This window comes from Macrobrachium nipponense, chromosome 1 (assembly GCF_015104395.2).
Source record: "Macrobrachium nipponense isolate FS-2020 chromosome 1, ASM1510439v2, whole genome shotgun sequence".
NCBI lineage: Eukaryota > Metazoa > Arthropoda > Malacostraca > Decapoda > Palaemonidae > Macrobrachium > Macrobrachium nipponense.
The window spans coordinates 77,519,643-77,539,642 of NC_087200.1; the positions used below are offsets into that span (position 1 = coordinate 77,519,643).

Here is a 20,000-nt window from a genome sequence, read left to right on the forward strand (position 1 = left end):
ATGCGTGGATTTCAACACCAGTTTCATTCGATTTGTATAACAACTGCCTACTGGGCGTCGTGTTGGAGGGATGTGACTGAAGGCAACAGCTAACTTGAATTGTAAATATAGCGAATCATCTATCGTTTATTAAATGTTATGAATTTTCCAAATATATGTAATTTTCATGTAGTGGCTATAACGTTCTTTATCGAAATACCCATCCGAAATTGTTGTACGACTGAAAAGATGCGCCTTAGTATTTTAATGGCGTCAGTATTATTATTTTTTATTTCATTTTTTCTTAGATGCGCCTTTGTATTTTAGTGACGTCAGTAATATTATTATTGTTGTTATTATTATTTATTTATTTATTTATTTTTTTTTTGCTCTATCACAGTCCTCCAATTCGACTGGGTGGTATTTATAGTGTGGGGTTCCGGGTTGCATCCTACCTCCTTAGGGGTCCATCACTTTTCTTACTATGTGTGCCGTTTCTAGGATCCACACTCTTCTGCATGAGTCCTGGAGCTACTTCAGCCTCTAGTTTTTCTAGATTCCTTTTCAGGGATCTTGGGATCGTGCCTAGTGCTCCTATGATTATGGGTACGATTTCCACTGGCATATCCCATATCCTCCTTATTTCTGTTTTCAGATCTTGATACTTATCCATTTTTCCCATCTCTTTCTCTTCAACTCTGGTGTCCCATGGTATTGCGACATCAATGAGTGATACTTTCTTCTTGACTTTGTCAATCAACGTCACGTCTGGTCTGTTTGCCACGTATCACCCTATCCGTTCTGATACCATAGTCCCAGAGGATCTTTGCCTGATCGTTTTCTATCACTCCCTCAGGTTGGTGCTCGTACCACTTAACTTATTACTGCAATGTAGCTGATTATTATTATTATTATTATTATTATTATTATTATTATTATTATTTTAAGATGAGCCATAGTACTTTAGTGGCGTCAGTATTGTTATTATTTTTTTTATATCCTTTTTTCTTCTCTTTTTCTTTTTTTTCTATCACATCACCTTATTCGACTGGGTGGCTTTTCTCACTATGTGCTCTATTTCTGGAAGCACATGAGTCCTGGAGCTACTTCGGGATCTAGTTTTTCCAGGTTTCTTTTCAAGGATCTTGGAATCGTGCCTAGTGTTCCTATGATTATAGGTATAATTTTCACTGGCACATCCCATGTCCTTCTTATTTCTACTTTAAGGTCTTGATACGTATCAATTTTTTCTCTTTCTTTCTCAACTACTCTGGCGTCCCATGGTATTATCATTATTATTATTATTATTATTATTCTTATTATTATTATTTTATTATTATTATTATTATTATTATTATTATTATTATTATTCCACTAGTAACTATTATCTACGGGTCCTTCCTATATAAGAAAATCTAATTTGCTTGAGTTTTGTTTTAATTACAAAATATGTGAGCAACGTCAAAAATAGATTCATATTATACAAAGGTAAATTTTACTACGTGTTTCAGATCAAGTACTCGAAAATAAAAAAACTACTAGCCAAAAATGGGCCGTGAGCTAAGGAAAAAAAAGAAAAAGATAACCAATACTACTACATACAAGTCTACTTTTCTTTTACACACACCCAACTGGAGAGCACCCATTTTAACTACGCTTAACGATGTTTTTTTTTTTCAGGAAATTCTGTCTAAAACGTCAAGTTTTACGTGTTATAGCGCTTTCTCTTCTGCCGTTTTAAAGGTGGACAGTTTTAATGGATTACTGTATGTTCACAAAAGCATAAGAAAAAAAGAATTGAAGTCGGTATTACCGCTTGTCTAAAACAGCAGAGTAAAATTTAAAAAGAAAAACAGTAAGAATTAAAACTTCAAGTTAGTCACCACAAAAATGTCTACATTTTGCCATAAGAAAATTAGTTACAAACTTTGCAAAATTATTATTTATGCCAACTACGCATTAAAGTGGTAATAAAAAACAAATCAACTATTTTACCTTTCTCTATAAATGATTTGTTTACCGATGCCTTTCTTTGATCAGACTGTGAAATGTTAGTGGTTTTCATTGATGTTAGTCATTCTGATGTCAATTTGAAACTACGGTGTTTTCAAAAGTAGGTAAAAAAAAAACAAGATCAAATTACGTCAAAATGAGGGTTGGGCAAGTAGTATACGGTATTAGGTTGCTACCCGTCCCATTTGCGTTTGCTCTTAAAAATACAGTTGTCCTTTCCATACACCCTAGCTCTTGAACAAATGTCAAAAAGAATTGCTGGTCCAATGACCATTGCTCTTTTAAAGAAAAATCTGCTTGTTACACTCGCCTCCGCACTTAAGAAAAAAATTGCTTATTTCCTGGCCTCTCCTCATAAAGTACAAATAAATTACCCATCACAATAGTCACGGGTCTTAATAAGTATAAAAAAAAAATGAGTTTTTGTATCATAAAAAAAAAACACTTGCCTTTCTCATTTCCATGTTTGTGTTAGCAAAATGTTTCTCACTAGCTTTTGTTATTACAAAGAGAAATCTGCCTTTCTCACGGACCAAATTCCTTAAAGATAGCAAGCAAAAGCTTTTCGTTCAATTGGCCTTTAATTTTAAAAATGCCTTTGACATAAGCCATTATTTTTCAAAGAAAATCTCTTGCCCTTGTAATTTTATCTGAAATAAAAAATGTTTCCTTTCTAACATTTATTCTTAAACAATCAACTGTCTTTTTACCTTGGATTATTCTAAAAAATAGTCAGTTCCATCGGCCTTTCCTCTTGAAAAATAAACAAACAAAATCTAATCTTAAACAATCAACTGTCTTTTTTATATGGATTATTCTAAAAAATTGTTTGTTCCATCGGCCTTTCCTTTTGAAAAATAAACAAACATATTCCTCTTGAAAAACAAACAAACAAACAACAGAATTCCTCTGAAAAATAAAAACAAACAAATCTAAATCTTAAACAATCAACTGTCTTTTTAATATGGATTATTCTAAAAAATTGTTTGTTCCATCGGCCTTTCCTTTTGAAAAATAAACAAGCAAACTTTAATCTTAAAAAATCAACTGCCTTTTTATTTTGGATTATTCTACAATATTTTCCTTCCATCAGGCTTTCCGCTTAAAAATAAACACATGAACTATATTCTAAGCAATTAACTGACCTTTTAATGTGCATTCTATAAGAAATAAACTTTATTTTTGCACAATCAACTGGTTTTTCATTTGGATTATTCTACAAAATAGTCCATTTCATTCGTCTTTCATCTTAAAAAACAAAAACGTCTGGTTCAGAAGCGCGTGTACACTCCCTGAGGAAGAGTGGAGGTAGGAGAGGCTTACCTCAATTTCGAAGACTTGCGTGGAGTCATCGAGGAAGGCAACCTGAACGCGCAACGTCTTGAGGGCTTTGTGGCGCGCCAGCTCCGAGGCTCGAACGTTGTACGTCCCTGACGATCCCCCGAAGGTACGCCGCGACACGCCCTCCAGCATCCCCTCCTGCAGGAAAAGACACGCACGACTTCGTACATTACTAAGATCAGAGTAACGTGGCAGGATTATAAGGAATATAACCAAATTTCCTTTAAATATAAAATAACCGTTTAAATATAATGTCGATGGACGAAAAAAAAAAATGGAAACAACCAGAAGCAACTACAATAACAATGACTCTCACTACAAAAACAAAATCTCTACACACAGTAAATAAAATACAGAAAAATTACACTTCACGAAAGTTCAGACATGTATTACATTTAAAAATCAGTTAATTATAAAAAATGTATATATATATATTATATATATATATATATATATATATATATATATATATATATATATATATATATATATATATATATATATATATATATATATTATATTAAATATGTGTACGTGTGTAATTCCAAATAACAAACAAGAAATAAATAAACTAAATAACTAAATACACAACTAGATAAATAAACTGCAACTTCGTGGGAACAAAAACTCTTTGGATGTTCTACATATAAATGCACAGAAAGCCTAAGCTTTCAGTAGTATAAATAAGACTATTAAATAACTGTTGTGAAGAATTACTAAAACAAAAAGAGGGATGGGAATTAAAGTAACTGTTACATACAATGCAATATTCATATTTGATGTATCTCATATCTATCTATCTATCTATAATGTAAATATATGTATGTATGTATGATATGTATGTATGTATGTATATATATATATATTATATATATATATATATATATATATATATATATACTTACATATATATACATATAAATAATGTGTGTAAAATGGTTTATGGTTTATTTATAATATGCATTTACGGGTAGAATTATCATCATTACATTATAAAAACAACAACAACATCAACAACAATAATAATAATAATAATAATAAAAAGGTAATACAGCCCAAACAAAAGCCTTTACCTGCATAGGCAACTTACCTCCTCTTAATACCTTGGTATCCTTGAATACAGCCATTCATGCATTTTTAAATAATGACCAAGAGTAAGTATAAACCTGAGCAAGCATTTAACCAATCTGCTCAAACACCGCCAACGGCAATGATATCAGAAAGACGAATACAAATAAAATGGACACCCATACCAAGACCACCTCCATTTCAAACAGAGGCTGACAAAAAGTATGACACATCGAGAAACGGTAAGATAAGGAGAATGTAATATGGTATCACGTCGAGAGATTATCAGCACTTTAAATAAAAACAGGAAGTTATCGAAGGGGATAAAAAAAAAAACACAGAGCTACAGAAAAAGTACAGTGTCGTACAAGTAGCGCTACAAAAAAAACAGATTGCCGTTCAAGCAAATAATAGATAAATAAAAAGCACGCCTATTTTCGAGATTTTATCACCATTCAAGGAATCTCAATGCAATACATAGAGAAGAAAACACGCAATGATTCAGTCAACTAAATATAAACTTTAAATATTTTATCATCTCTAAAGTACAGAGGAAATTAGACGTTTAAACGATAAATACAGAAAGCATTGTTCTAACAATATACTATTCAATGTCTTATCACCGCGTCAAAAATGGATTTATATCAAACTATTAATACCAGAATTGAAACGAAATAACACAGTACCGTTCATGCAACAGAAACGTCCACTTTTCAAGGTCACGGGTCAAGACACGAATATCACATGGAAGGGACTTTCTTGCAACAGATCCACCCACCCACCTGAAGAAGGTAGATGTGTACGAAATTGGGGAGGCGTCGCGGGAGGACCATGAAGAGCAGCATTCCGATTGTTTATAATTTTTTTCTTTTTTTCAAAATGTTTAATTTTCCTTTTTTTTAATGTTTATAAAGTTTTTTTTTTTTTCACACGCTGCGTTATCAGCTGACAGTGATGGCGACTCGCGTTTTTTGACTTTCCAGTCTGTTGCTATCCCGTTCGGGCGCAAAATTGTAGATAAGTTTTATTTATACACCTGGCACGAGTCTTGAATTTGACTGGGATGGAATGGAAACGTCATCTTATTGGACTGTCAAATGTCTCTTGTTTTTCCGTCACCGGCGAACACTATTTATGTTTTGCTTTCATCCCAGGGCTTACGCCAGGAATCGTCACATCGTCTGGTGTTAAAACTATGAGCAAGTGCTATTTTCTAAGCAAAATTCTTTCCTCTAGAGAAAAATGTCTACACAAAAAAAAAAGTTTCAAAATCCTTAATCCTAAAGTATTCCACAACGTAAATCAGTCACAATACAACTCACATTGTCACAGTTCAAAGAACGAACACGTCTAGTTTCTTTTATCTTCTTTATCACGGACCAAATGACTACTCGTTCAATGTATACCAGTGGTGCATATCGAATTCAACCAATCTGAACTTTTCCCTTTCGGAGCACCAACGTCAATATCATTTCCTTTTTCAAATAATTCTTTTGTAATTCTAAGGCTAGTTTTTGGTCCCTAAAAACTTAACTAACTAACACGTTCGACATAGGAATTGACAAATTCTAAATATCTAATTCACTGCAACTCACAAGGATTATACACTAGCAATTTTACGTAAAAATCTTGATAGGATGGAAGTCACTTTCGACAAAAATCACAAAATCCACGAACACACTGTACATCAATAAAGAACCTTAACTTCAAATTATCCTTGACTAATCTGAACAACAGCCGTTTATATCAAAGGGCCAGTCCTGTGAGTTGGAAATTTTCCCAGCGTCCCTTGTATAACAAAACTCTTTACTCTTGACGCACAGTTTGTATACCAAGTGTTCCTTACACCCCAACTCTTGACTTTCAAGTCCAATGGTTGTTAAGATACGTTTAAATTTGATGCACTTTGTCCACAGACTTAAATATATTTTCTCTACACTCCAAAGGTGCAAGCACTTGATGCAAGCTGTGAACAAAAGCACTCAAGGACCGCAAAACTCAAGCTTGAAGTTCCCAAAACCAAGGAACACGTAAGAACTCAACTCAAGCTTGAAGTCCGCTGGAATCCTAACAACTCAAAGCACTGGACTCAAGCTTGGAGTCAGCTGGAACCATGAAACACGAGCACTTGAAGCGAGGTTTAGTCCAGCTTGAAGTTTCCAAAAACCTTAACGCCTAACGCATACCAGAAGGTTTTTCGTTCTCCTTTCTTTGGTGTAACAGCACTTCACAAACAAGCTCTGTTTTCTTTTCAACGTTCCTTAGACCTAGGGTAAACACGCACAGAAAACGGGTTTGTATTCTTCACCGAGGGGTCAACACAATACACTACGCAGAGTTCTACAAACTCAGACACAGACAGACAGACAGGCACATCACAACCACGACAGTGTTACAAGGCCAAACCGCTTCAGATTTTTAAGGCAGTGTTGACTATGACGAGGAGCCTCGTCCAAAATGACTTTTTCGATGGCGATCAATAATGGCGACGGGAATAATGAAATCGTCCTTGACGAAGATAAAAAAAAAATCGGTTAAATCGTAATTCTTCTCACGTTCATTGACAAGACAAACTTATTTCTTTTTCTGTTGCTGACACAGCAGCATTGACATATTGTACTTCTTTTTAAAACGACTATGAAAGGTTAGCGACCACTTCGGTTCATAGGAAAATTTTACCTGTTGTGAAAAATCTATTTGCTATATTTTGTATCACTTTGATGGAAAGAGACACTTAAGCTTGCGTTAATTACGATATTGATCACGTCATCAAAAAGCAGGTGACGTAGACGGAACTATGAAACAGGATCAGCATCAACACAGATCTTGCATTGCAGAGAAAAACACGATGAAAATGGTTACTTGTTTTTAAGATGCTGGCTGCATATATGGGAATTACATTTCGATGGCAGTGACGAAAAGATGATGATGCTTCTAACGATCATAGGCCATCACCAAAATCACTTACATGGCAGTGAAAGGAATCGATGTTGTTCGTCGTAGATTTGAACAGTTATGAACATTTGTTTTCCTCTTGGGACAATGATGAAGATCACGGGGACTTGAGGTTGTCACTCAAAACTCACAATCGCTACGATTGTAACGCAACTATTCTGTATTGAAGAATCAGACTTTATATCACGCTTTTAGAACTCACAGAAGACAAATCGAGTTCTTGGTGAAACTTTACAAGGCAAAAGTCACTTTTTCATGATGATTACGAAGACTGAATGTTTACGGCAGTACTTTTACCTGAGGACACTTGTTTTATACACATGGAAGTTGCATATACATTTCAGATGAAATTCAATATTAGTTTTATATTTCTGCTTTATTAAGTCCAAAACTTTTTTTTTATTTAGAAGTTTCAATGCTTTTCAGGTCAGTTCACTTGGACACTTAACCACTTCAATTTCGAAGGTTTTCACAGGACACGTTGAAATATCCAGTCCCAATTGTAATATAAATCCCTAGAAAACATAAGCATCTTAATAAAAGCAAAGATTTTCCAAAGTTTCTACATGATTTACTATCTGTAGGCTAATATGTCATCAAACTTACAAGAACTGATCTCGCAATGAGGCTTTGATACGATTACATTGACAAAACTCTGTCTAGAAAGACAAGCACTTGGGCACTTTCAGCCACTCAGAGCTCAAGAACGAGTTGAAGAGGTTGGACAGCAAACTGGAAGAAAGTGGGAATGGGGCCAAGTAAAAGGCTAAAAAGTATTTGCAGCTAAGGGAAGAACGGGCGTTGCAAACCACCTTTCTATAGTGCCTACAATGCACCACGTGAGGTGCAATGAAGGCACTATCCCACTACCGGGATAAAAATGAGTATTTGCACTAGTTATTAAATATATGTACATAAATATCTACACAAAGAATCAATATGGGAGAGATTAATGTTGTTTTTCTATAGCACCCCCTTTAAGGGGAACGGCTTATTATTGCTGTGTACATTATATATGTAATAAATAAATAAATAAATAAATAAATAAATAAATAAATAAATAAACAAATAAATATACATATAAAAATGTGAGTCTATTCATAAACTCACACATATACATACATACATACGTACACAGACTTATGTGTTGTGTGAGTGAGTGTGTACACCACAAATATTTTCATCACCCATAATTATGTTTATATGAAACAAAATTTCTTGAACTCACGGCTTATGTGGTAACATGTCAATTAATCATATGGCACGGATGTTTTTCATTAACGAATCCCCATGTAGGACGAAAGTCATGAATTAGGTACAAAGTAAAGTACAACCTCGTATATACTATATTATCAATAATCCTCATGGAGAATCAAATCAAGTGATGTATGTGTACATATATTTTATTAAGAATACATCTCTACATAGAGGTTTCGGGAATCGAACGGATTCCTGAAAGCTCTCCAGAGAGATTTATTTCTAAAATATACTATGTCCCCATATAAACCTACAAATTGTTGTTGTTATTGGGATTGGGGAGGTTGGAAAGTCCTATGAAAGAGCCTAAACAATGTCTGAAAAAGGTGTTACGCGTTGAGTTAAAGATAAATGAATTTTAGGATAGGGTATTTATGAATTTTTTATTAGAATGAAAAAGTGAAAAAGTAAAAAAAAAAAATAAATAACGTGCCTGTTAAGCAGTGAAGAACAATTGTTTTTAATAAACCATGGCAAATTTATTTCAATTTTCGTTGGTGAAACAAGACTCTACTTGACCGTAGATTTTAGCACATTTTAATTTATTTGATGTACTGAATTTAGAAATGCCATGTTTAATTTGTGCCCTTTTCATCTGATCCTTGTTGTTATTATAAGTAGTACCTAGTATGCATATAAATTACGAAGACCACTTCACGTTATGTAATGTTAGGTATATATATATTTATATATATATATATATATATATATATATATATATATATATATATATTGTTTACAACTTGTTTGTTTGAGGGGAAAATCTTGCACGTATCCCGAATAAGCGTTATCTTAATATTAATCGCCATTATCCTTCAGTTAACGCCACAAGAGAAAACTCGGACAATCTAATTCAAATTTAGATTTTAAAAGAAAAGAGAAAAAAAGGCACAAAAGGTCCTGGTAATTTCTGAGACGTATGCTAGTATTGCACCAGCCCCGCTTTTTTTTTTTTTTTTTTTTTTTTTTTTTTTTTTGACATGCTCCTAGGTGTTAGATTAGGTTGGGTTCAGGCATTTTTCCCACACCCGTCATTTGGGTGTGGGGAAACATAATGAGATTATTTTCAAGAAAATTCAATGGTTAGCTTTTGCTTTTTTCACCGAAAGTTCCCGGTGCTTGGTTACATTTCGGGAAAATGCGTGCCGGTACGAAAGTTAAACGTATGTCTGTCCTGTCAGGCTTAGTGAAAGCAGTGAGGTCCTTTGTTTACTTAAGTGGGATCGACGCATCCTGGACAACTGTCCCAATTTACTTTATTGATCACTGTGTGCTACTCCCGGGTTCTACTCTCAGATCCACACCAGCCTTTTTTCGTAGGATATATCTGCGACTCTTTAGAGTGAATTTAATGTTGGAATACATGACTTACGCCCAAGACCAAGCGCTGGGACCTATGGAGTCATTCGACGCTCAATGGAAAATTGAGAGTAAAAGGTTTTAAAGGGGAAAACCTCGAACTTGTTAGGTGAGAGTGGAAAGTAAGAATACAAGAAAGAAAATATGAACGGAGGTATAGTAAATAGAATGAAAGATGTTGCAGCTAGGGGCCCGAATGTACGATGCAAAGACCCTTAAGTAATGACTACAGTGCACCACATGAGGTGCACTGATGGCACTACCCCCTCTATGGGATATAGTTTATGTGGTCCACTGAAAATTCTATCAACAATATAAATATCATCATAAAAAATGAACAAATTATAAACATCATCATTACGAAAAATAGAAAAATAACAATAAACATCATTATTATAAAAAGAAGAAAAAATATAAACATCTTCATTATAAAAAATAGAAAACACCAACAGTTCTTAAATTAGAAAGTTACCGCTACAATATTTTTGACACTTCCACAGATACACTGAACCTTTCATCACATCTTGCGTTTATTTTTAGGTCCCGGTACCAACTACTGAACAGAACGAGCGTTTTACCTTCATGAGAGAGAGAGAGAGAGAGAGAGAGAGAGAGAGAGAGAGAGAGAGAGAGAGAGAGAATTACTTGGATATGGTTTCTCCTTTCGGGGGTTGAGGGATTTTGTCAAAGCCCTCGACCGTCTCAATTCGGTCATTATTTGTACTTGGTTATTAACATTGAAGTAAGCCTGACTTGGAACTACATAAGATGTGTCAAACAGAAATAGAATTGAGAGAGAGAGAGAGAGAGAGAGAGAGAGAGAGAGAGAGAGAGAGAGAGAGAGAGAGAGAGAGATTTTACCAGTTTTTACAATAAAGTCTGACGGAATAATAATAATCATTAACGTCTGATATCTCTCTCTCTCTCTCTCTCTCTCTCTCTCTCTCTCTCTCTCTCTCTCTCTCTCTCTCTCTATAATATATATATATATATATATATATATATATATATATATATATATATATGAATAACTTGATCACGAAGTATATAAAACGTGAATTATATATATATATATATATATATATATATATATATATATATATCAATTTATATATATACATATGTGTATTAAAATATGTATATATACACACACACAAAACCCCCTACGACCCACAACAATGACTAACACCCAGGTACTTACACACTGTTAATGTCAACACAGGCACTCTAGTTTATCGAGGAAACACTCTAATACCGACCTTTCCTCTCCCCAGGAATCAACACGGGTGGACTCGGTTGCGAACCAGGAGCAATCCCACTCGGACGGACGTGAGAGAGAGAGAGAGAGAGAGAGGGGCAGAACTTGGTATGCATATGGAAAGATCTCCAGACATTAGAAATCAATGATATGCAAAGCGGGAAGAGAAACGTGGCCGAACATATTGCCCGCACGGTCTCAAATCTTCCCCAGACCTCCAATCCCAGCATCACATTATGATCTCCAGAATTTGGTGCCACAATACCTCTCAGAAAAGATGCTTTGATAAACCCCTCAAGTTTCCTCATAAACGCACGCTCTCTCGAAATAAATCCAAACAATACGTATACTGTTTTTGTATAATAACTGTGAGGTCATATCGGTGTATTTTCTACACACACCTTTTCACCTCTGCGAGTAACTCCAGTTTTAGTCATCTGGTTCTCAACAATTCTGACAGCGATCCAACACAATCGAATAAATATCTGGTATATAATGCACTACTAATCTCTGCTCTCTCTCTCTCTCTCTCTCCTCTCTCGGTACCTCTCTCTCTCTCTCTCTCTCTATATATATATATAATATAAGATATTATTTTATATATATATATATAATTATATATATCTAACATGAATATACACATCTAAATCACTCACACGCGTATATATATATATATAGATAATATATATATTGAATCTACACATGCATAATACACGCACACGTGTATGTATATATATATATATATATATATATATATATATAATATATATATATAACACATTTGTATATATACATACAGTATGTACTGATGTATGACTACACGCATACAAATACCTGCCATCAAAATCTGACATCACTTTCCCGTAAGTGAAACAAAAGCACCATTACGACTCGTAAATACTAAGTCTAACAGACCACGCCAAGCACGTGTTACAGAGAGAGAGAGAGAGAGAGAGAGAGAGAGAGAGAGAGAGAGAGAGAGAATTATTGATTAGTACGCTCATTGAAGTATCGAATAGCACCCTACCATTAATGCAAATCAACATTCCCCTATTCCAAAAGTTTTCCCTAAAAGGACGGACATGACCAAGGGAATCTACGTAACAGGCAAAAAGAGAGAGAGAGAGAGAGAGAGAGAGAGAGAGAGAGAGAGAGAGAGAGATTGTTTATAACCCCAGCTGAATAATAAGAGGAAGTTTTCATGATCTCAAATGAATAACCCAATGAATGAAAAGGGAAAAGCGGGTAAAGCAACGAGAGAGAGAGAGAGAGAGAGAGAGAGAGAGAGAGAGAGAGAGAGAGAGCAGGAGAAAGCGAGAGTGGAAAGAGAAGTGGTGAAGGAAAGGGGAAGGGTGGGGGGAGGTTGTGTTGGTGTGTGTAGGGGGAGGGGGAGGGGGGTTGGAAGCTGACGCTGCCAAACAGATTTGGACGATCACCTGCTGAGACCGTAACAGCGACCCGACGAAAATGCTTGACAGGAAATAACTAGAATCTGGTAATCTTATTATATAATGAACATGCGGAGTAAAAGAAGTCTTCATGCTTTATACAAATCTTCTACTAAAAGGGGCGGGATAACTGAGATTCTACTCGGACACTACTTCATTCGAATGATCACGTGGAATGACACGACTATAAAATTAACGTTTGACGCCAATCACGTAGTAAAATAACAAGACGCCTCAATGATTCGATTAAATCTGACAGAAACAGACAAAATAGGGTGAAACAAACTTAGGTGGAAGTAGATAACACTCTCTTGCATCACTATCTAATTATATTTATCATTATGGGTTATCTGAGCCGAATAATATAAAATTCAAATCTTATATTTGCCATTATGGATTATCTAAGACGAATAATATCAAATTTAAATCAATCTGGTTAAAAAATTTAATATAACACAAACGCCATATAACCAATCGATTCTACTAAGGCATTCACGTTGCTCAGAGGCACAAATAGGCAACCAAGTTGCACTATCACCATGAGCAATGATGCTCGATGGAACCATTCGCTTTATGAATCATGTGGAATAACATTTGAGTCTCCATTTTGCCTTTCAGTAGAAGTAAGTGAAACCCCAAACTAAATTACAAGCGGAGAAAGCAGAGAAGAAAGAAAGAGAGAGGGAGATGATGACGTTAATCATGAAGGGCGAAAGGGGATTATTCGCCGCTTGCTAATGACAGGAAGATGAAAAGAAAGGAAAAAGCAAGAGGGAGAAGGAGAGGGATAAGAGAGAGAGGAAGTAAAGGGAAGGCGAGGAATCAGGTGCTTTGGATGAGTACCACTGGACCGTTCATCTGCTCCATTGATGAGCGAATATAAACTTCGACTTCCTCGTAAGAACGAGAGCAAGCACGGGTGCGTGCACACACACAAACAAGCACATAACTTCATCACACATATATCGAGCTACAAATGCCCTTTAATATCTAATGAGCTCTATCTCGGAATTAATATATTTTCATAGATCTTGACCGAAGGGGATTCTATTTATTTATTTATTTATTTTTTAGTCGGAAAGAAATTTGTCGGCTCAACAAATTCAGGATGCACAGTGAATCCTTAGACTACACAATGATGACTAAAAAAAACCCACTTGTGTAATAACAATTGTCAACGAGCCAAGATAATAAAAAAACAAAAAACTCCATCCGCACAAGAAACTACAAAATTACCTGAACATTGAACACAAGTATAGACAGTCCCGATAACAAATTTAATTTAAGATACAGTAGAAATCAAGCAACCCTCTAAAACAAATTTAAGATAGAATAGAAATCAAGCAACCTTCTAAAATAAATTTAAGATATAGAAAAAAAAGCAACCCTCTAAATCAAATTTCAGATATAATAGAAATCAAGCAACCTCCTAAAACAAATTCAAGATATAATAGAAATCAAGCAACCTTCTAAAACAAATTTAAGATATAGTAGAAATCAAGCAACCTTCTAAAACAGACACCAACAGCTACAAAATTAACCGGGTGATACAATTCTAGTTCTAGGCACGTCACCTAAGTAAAGACAAAGAAATTCGAACAACTTTCTAAAGCGAGCCAACGACTGCACAACCTCTTAAATTATTCGACTCTCATAATGTGTATGAATAACTTTTCCTTTTCAAGTCCAAAAAATAGGCCGGAATTATTAAAAGTGTCCCATAAGAAAAGAGTTTTGGATTTTTGGATGACACTGAATTATATATTACAATATTCCCTCTTCATAAAGTTTTTATATTTGGTCCAATACGTTGGAACGATTGTGAATCATCTTACAAAATAGCATCTCAAATACCTCTAGTAGTGTTAAGAGCATACTAAACCCTTTAGGGTCCCTATACATCTGTTTACATTGCCTCGCCTCTCGCCTGATGATGGGGGTGTCCAATAAACCAAGGTCTATAGCCCCTCTTGGGAGGAGCCATTTCAATATCAAGCTCATGTTCAATACGGTCCCTACCACATCGCCCCCACATCACCAACCCCCTGCTTAATTTGGCCCTAACTATACTTCACATACCCCATATATGGCCAACCAAAAACTCTCTCTCTCCTCTCTCTCTCTCTCTCTCTCTCTCTCCTCTCTCTCACACACATAAAGGGAACCAGAGTTCGGTCTCAAGGGTCTGGTAAGGAAAGGAATATCATCTAATACACATCATTTTCGAACTAGTAAGTGGTGAAACATCACCTGGTTGTTAGCTGACTATTGTATTTCGCAGCTAGTATGCAGAGAGAGAGAGAGAGAGAGAGAGAGAGAGAGAGAGAGAGAGAGAGAGAGAGAGAGAGAGTGAATGCTCAGTACTTAGTCAAAATATATATCCTGAAATAATTATAAAACTGGAGGACCTTGCAAAGCAATCCTCTCTCTCTCTCTCTCTCTCTCTCTCTGTATGTCGCAGTTAGTTTGGAGAGAGAGAGAGAGAGAGAGAGAGAGAGAGAGAGAGAGAGAGAGAGAAAGTGAGTGCTCACTATTTAGTCAAACTGTACACCCTCAAATAATATGAATACAACCTTCTCGGAGAGGTAAGTAATCCTCACTCTAGCGAAGCGAAGCAATTCTCTCTCTCTCTCTCTCTCTCTCTCTCTCTCTCTCTCTCTCTGAGAAGCATTTTATCCCCAACAAATTCGAGGGTAGTGGGAGTTGGAGATCAACCAGGGGATGAGGAAGAGGTTATTTTCACCCGTCGGACACAGTTCTGCATCTTAAGCAGCATCCGGGACAGTCAATAACGCTCTCCCTCACAGGGACATCACACTTCAGAGACGGTTGGATGTGTATATATAGTGTATTGTGTCTGGTAATGATAAGGATTAGGGAACTAACCACAGCCTTATCCCAAGCGTAGCCGGGTTGCATATTCCCGAACTGTAACAGAGTACTAGGACCTTCTCTGAAAGAGCGGGACGCCATATCTTAAAAACCAACCATAGAATCTTCTTGAAAATAATCTCATTATGATTCCCACACCCAAATTACCATCGCATAACCTCCATTTCCTTCAAGCTTCTTTACTCCAACCTAACCTCACCCAGGGCCAGGTTCGAATCCTACTGGGAAGGTAAATTTTCTTCATTCCTTTCCTTCAAGATTTCTAGGCCTTCATGGAATGAATGAATAGTTCTGTAAGTTGTTCGGTGTCATGACCCCCTGGAGCCTTCACTGAAAGCGTACCGATTAACCTTAAGAAATATAAAAATGAACACTAAACTGGTGAAGGTCGGCTACAGGTTCTATATAAGTCAGACATATTGGATAACTTTGATATACATTGATTTAACTACATTTGGCCGATTATCGAATTACAAATATAAAAATGAACTCTCAACCGGTGAATGTCACCTACAGATTCTAAATAATTCAGATATATTGGACCACCTTAAGATACATTCATTTAGCTACATTTTACTGTTTATCGAATTATTGTCTATCTTATATTTTTCACAGCGTTCAGATAATAAGTTATCTGGCGTTACAGCTTAAGGTTTTTCATATGACAATACATGATATGAAAATATAATTCATATATGTTGGACAATTTTTATTTTGATCAATTTGACTGCATTCTGACAGGTTAAGTTATCAAATCTATGAATCAATATTATCTAAATACTCTAGATAACTTTAATCTATAATAATTTGACTACATTTGACGGGTTAAAGTTATCTAATAAGTTTTTCTTTTAATGAGTCGTGCTATATTTTTCACCAGCTTCAAGATATTCTTAAAAGAATTTTTAACCTGAATTTTGCACATGAAAGTTGTAGAAACACAAGGGAACGGGACCACTCAAAGAATACAGTTAGCTAATTAATAGCAGACTGGCAACGGAAAAAAAAAACAAAAAAAAATTATATATAAAACATATAATGGGAGATCAGGAGCGAAAACAAGTAGGAAAAGACTGCGGCTAAATTTACAAGGTGGAGTTTTTTTCTTTTCTTTTTTAAGTCTGGGTCTTTAAAAGGATGAATATCCACCTTAAATACTCAACCACAATTTGGAGAATAAGATCAATCACTGTTTCTTTTTCTTACTTTTTTTCTTTTTTGAGGGGAGGGGCAGTGTGGAGGAAAGAAGTGAGTTAAGTATGGCCCTAGGCCCTAAATATCTTTTCTAATACTTTTCTCCTCAATTCACTCGTCGTAATCTAGCTTAGAACGTTCGTCTCATCAGCAAGGCAAGGTAGGACTGATCCCCAACCAACGCAGAGGATGTAGGAAAGTTTGTTAAAGTCCACTGTGGCCGTTGATGTTAGCAATGAATTTACATACCCGGCATTTAGTTGACTGTAAACACTCGAAATAATCATCATCATCATAAAAGGAACAACTCCTCATAATTAATAACAATAATGTCACAATATCCTCCAACCCCCTGTAATGTCAGTCTCAAAAGCAACAAAACAATAACAATTACAATGAAGAAAATAACTACATCACTGATACACACTACCTGCACAAACATCAATAAAAATATAAGCATGGAATCCGCATTCACAAAAATGTGCAGAAAATACAAACACGCGTGTGACGACCAACAAAACAACCTGTATTTCCTCCCCGACATTCTACGTGCAAAGGACGCGATTACAACCTAGCGGGAAATTCAGTAAGCTTCTCAATTCTTTGCTTATGGGAACAAATGGTCCCAATCTCGTGGTTTCCATCCCGCAATACCAACACAATAGCGCGCGGGTTTGCTTTCGGTTATTCACGCTGCACCAGATCTAAAAAGGGCTGTCAGTCATATCGGCTACTTGGAGACTCAGCTCACCTACTCCTTTAAACGTCAGCGGAAATTTGTGAAATGGTGGTTCAAGGGATATATACCTAACCTAACCTCATCAAAATCGTACCTTTCTACTTTATGAACTATATCTCACCCACACTGTTCATCAATGCCTATATATTAATCTTTAGACCTTGCGGTTAACTTATCAATAGCCATGTTTCTATGAAACGGGCTATTGTGTATTAACCAGGCTACATAAAAACCCTACGGCTTCCCTAAAGAGTATCTAAGAAGTTTGCCAATGGCAGTACAAAGCATATACCCTAACCTGAATTAACATAACATCCATGAGGGGGGGGACAGATTTCAGCAACTGGACCCACTCATGGGGTTCACAGTTGCTAGTAACGATAAAGCTATTAGACTGGGCAGCCTCAACGACTTGGTAACCAAAACACCTTTTCTGTAAACAAATCCTTCCGAGTTTTATAATTCCTAATGTGAAAAGTTGAAGAGACTTGCCCTCAATTAAAACTTCACCCATATTTGAAAGTTTGAAGCTAAAACTCTCCGAATCCTAATTTAACGTAAGATCCTCGCGTCTAAGTTTTCAATCACTGGCAGGGCACGTGTTATAAATCGCTATAAAAAAAATCTGCTTACCAAACTAAGGCAAAGAAGGGATTGTGGCAGCAAACAACGAATTAAAAGTTCGAAGGCATGATCACTCCTTAGAAAGTCTTAATCCTCGAATCAACAAGGCTCCGATCAACACACAACACGAGAAGCAATTCTCTTCTTTCCTCGATTAGTCGAATAATAAATCACTTATCATATAAGGAAGATGACCACTCGTCATTTACAACTTGTGTGACATTTACAAAATACAAAAACTGTTAGATCTAAGCTGTTGCAAATTTTTCACTGAAATGATAAAAAAAAAAAAAATCATACCAGTGGTGGAGAACTTTCTCGATATGTTCCATCATTTCGCCAAAAGACATTTTCTTAAAACTTCTCATTATTTAACCAAGACAAGGGTATACTTGAATATCCTATTATTTTACCAATTGAGAGAAATTTAAAAGACTTCCAATACTTTCTACATGTCAATAAAAACACTCGGCAAGAATGTTAATAGATCGCTGACATCAGTGTTGCATTGGCTACGAATAAACTGGCGTCTTCGGCATAGCCTGCGACGAGGCACGCCAGCAAATGAAGACAATCAAGAAAGCCAGAAAATAAAACCTTTACAGGTGCTTGATCTATCGGAAATTAGAGGTTTGAAATCCATTCTCAGAAATAAGAAATATCACAAATTCTTAGTACAATTTGTATTTTTCCTAGCTATACTTATTCCCGAACTACTATCGTAGGAGAATCCTGGATGTCAATCCGGTACCGACCAGAAAAAACTGGTTATTTCTTCGCCTACTCTTAGCCAGGTACGTGTTATTAGCAAGACGTGTGAGTCTGTACTCGTTACTTATACAAAAAGAACCAGAGTTCAATTTCACAAAAGGATAATCGTATGGATTCGATTCCTGTAAAATCCGCTGTGGCCTCTGTAGACCTACACAGTGTTTTTTTTTTTTTTTTTTTTTTTTTTTTGGGGCGGGGGGGGGGGGGGGGGGGGGTGGGAGTCGACTGTAGTGGATTAAAAACCAGGTTGGAAAGACACTTACCCAGACTGCCCCTTATAAGTGGAAAGAAGTTAAGGGCGTATAGCTGATATAATATATATAATATATATAGGTATGTATGATATATATATATATTAAGAATAATATATTATAGTAATTATATATATTATATATATCCATAATATATAATATAAGATATAATATATATTATTATATTATATCAGGCTATACGCCCTTCCTTCTTTTCCATTATAAGGCAGTCTGTTTAAATTCCTTCCAATATGAATCGGAAGAACCAGCTCTCTCTTCTCTCCTCTCTCTCTCTCTTCTCTCTCTTATATATATATATTATTAATAGTATTAATTGTATAATATATATTAACTATAGATTATATAATTAGAATATATAATACATATATATTATATATATAGATATATATATATAGTAATGATAGAGAGAGAGAAGAGGGGAGAGAGAGAGAGAGAGAAGAGAGGGAGAGATCTGATCTTCCGATCAGACTTGAAAGGGTGAACCAGCACGTACTGCCAACAAATCGGTGCCAGTTCCAGAAAAGCACTCTCAACATTAGTGAGGCTGAGCTGGCAACCTCATCCCAAAAATATTTGCTTTACCAGGAAGGTTATCACCCCTCAGTGTCAGCCTGCCCTTAACCTACCACCAAAAGAGAGATATAAACTATATTACATATATATACACATATACAGTATAGTATACATACATATATAGCACATAAATATATATATATATATATATATATATATATATATGTATGTATGTATATATACACACACACATATATATATATACACATGAGAAAGAGAGAGAGAGAGAGAGAGAGAGAGAACATAGCGACGTGCAC

The 20,000-nt window shown here is 35.6% G+C and overlaps 1 protein-coding gene across 7 annotated transcripts in view; it reads right to left on the reverse strand.

The window, feature by feature from the left end:
- Positions 1-20,000, reverse strand: part of LOC135219392 (tyrosine-protein phosphatase non-receptor type 4-like) — a 523,112-nt gene that overhangs the window by 364,948 nt on the left and 138,164 nt on the right. For 2 of the 7 annotated variants that reach the window (XM_064256130.1, XM_064256134.1), the window contains exons 1-2: positions 5,184-5,800; positions 3,316-3,471 (exon numbers count right to left, since the gene is read on the reverse strand). In XM_064256130.1, the coding sequence (XP_064112200.1) occupies positions 3,316-3,471; positions 5,184-5,246 (219 nt within the window). In that variant the 5' untranslated portion in view covers positions 5,247-5,800. Of the gene's footprint in view, positions 1-3,315; positions 3,472-5,183; positions 5,804-20,000 lie in introns of those variants that run through there. The other 5 variants (XM_064256132.1, XM_064256131.1, XM_064256135.1 and 2 more) reach the window with 4 other exon arrangements.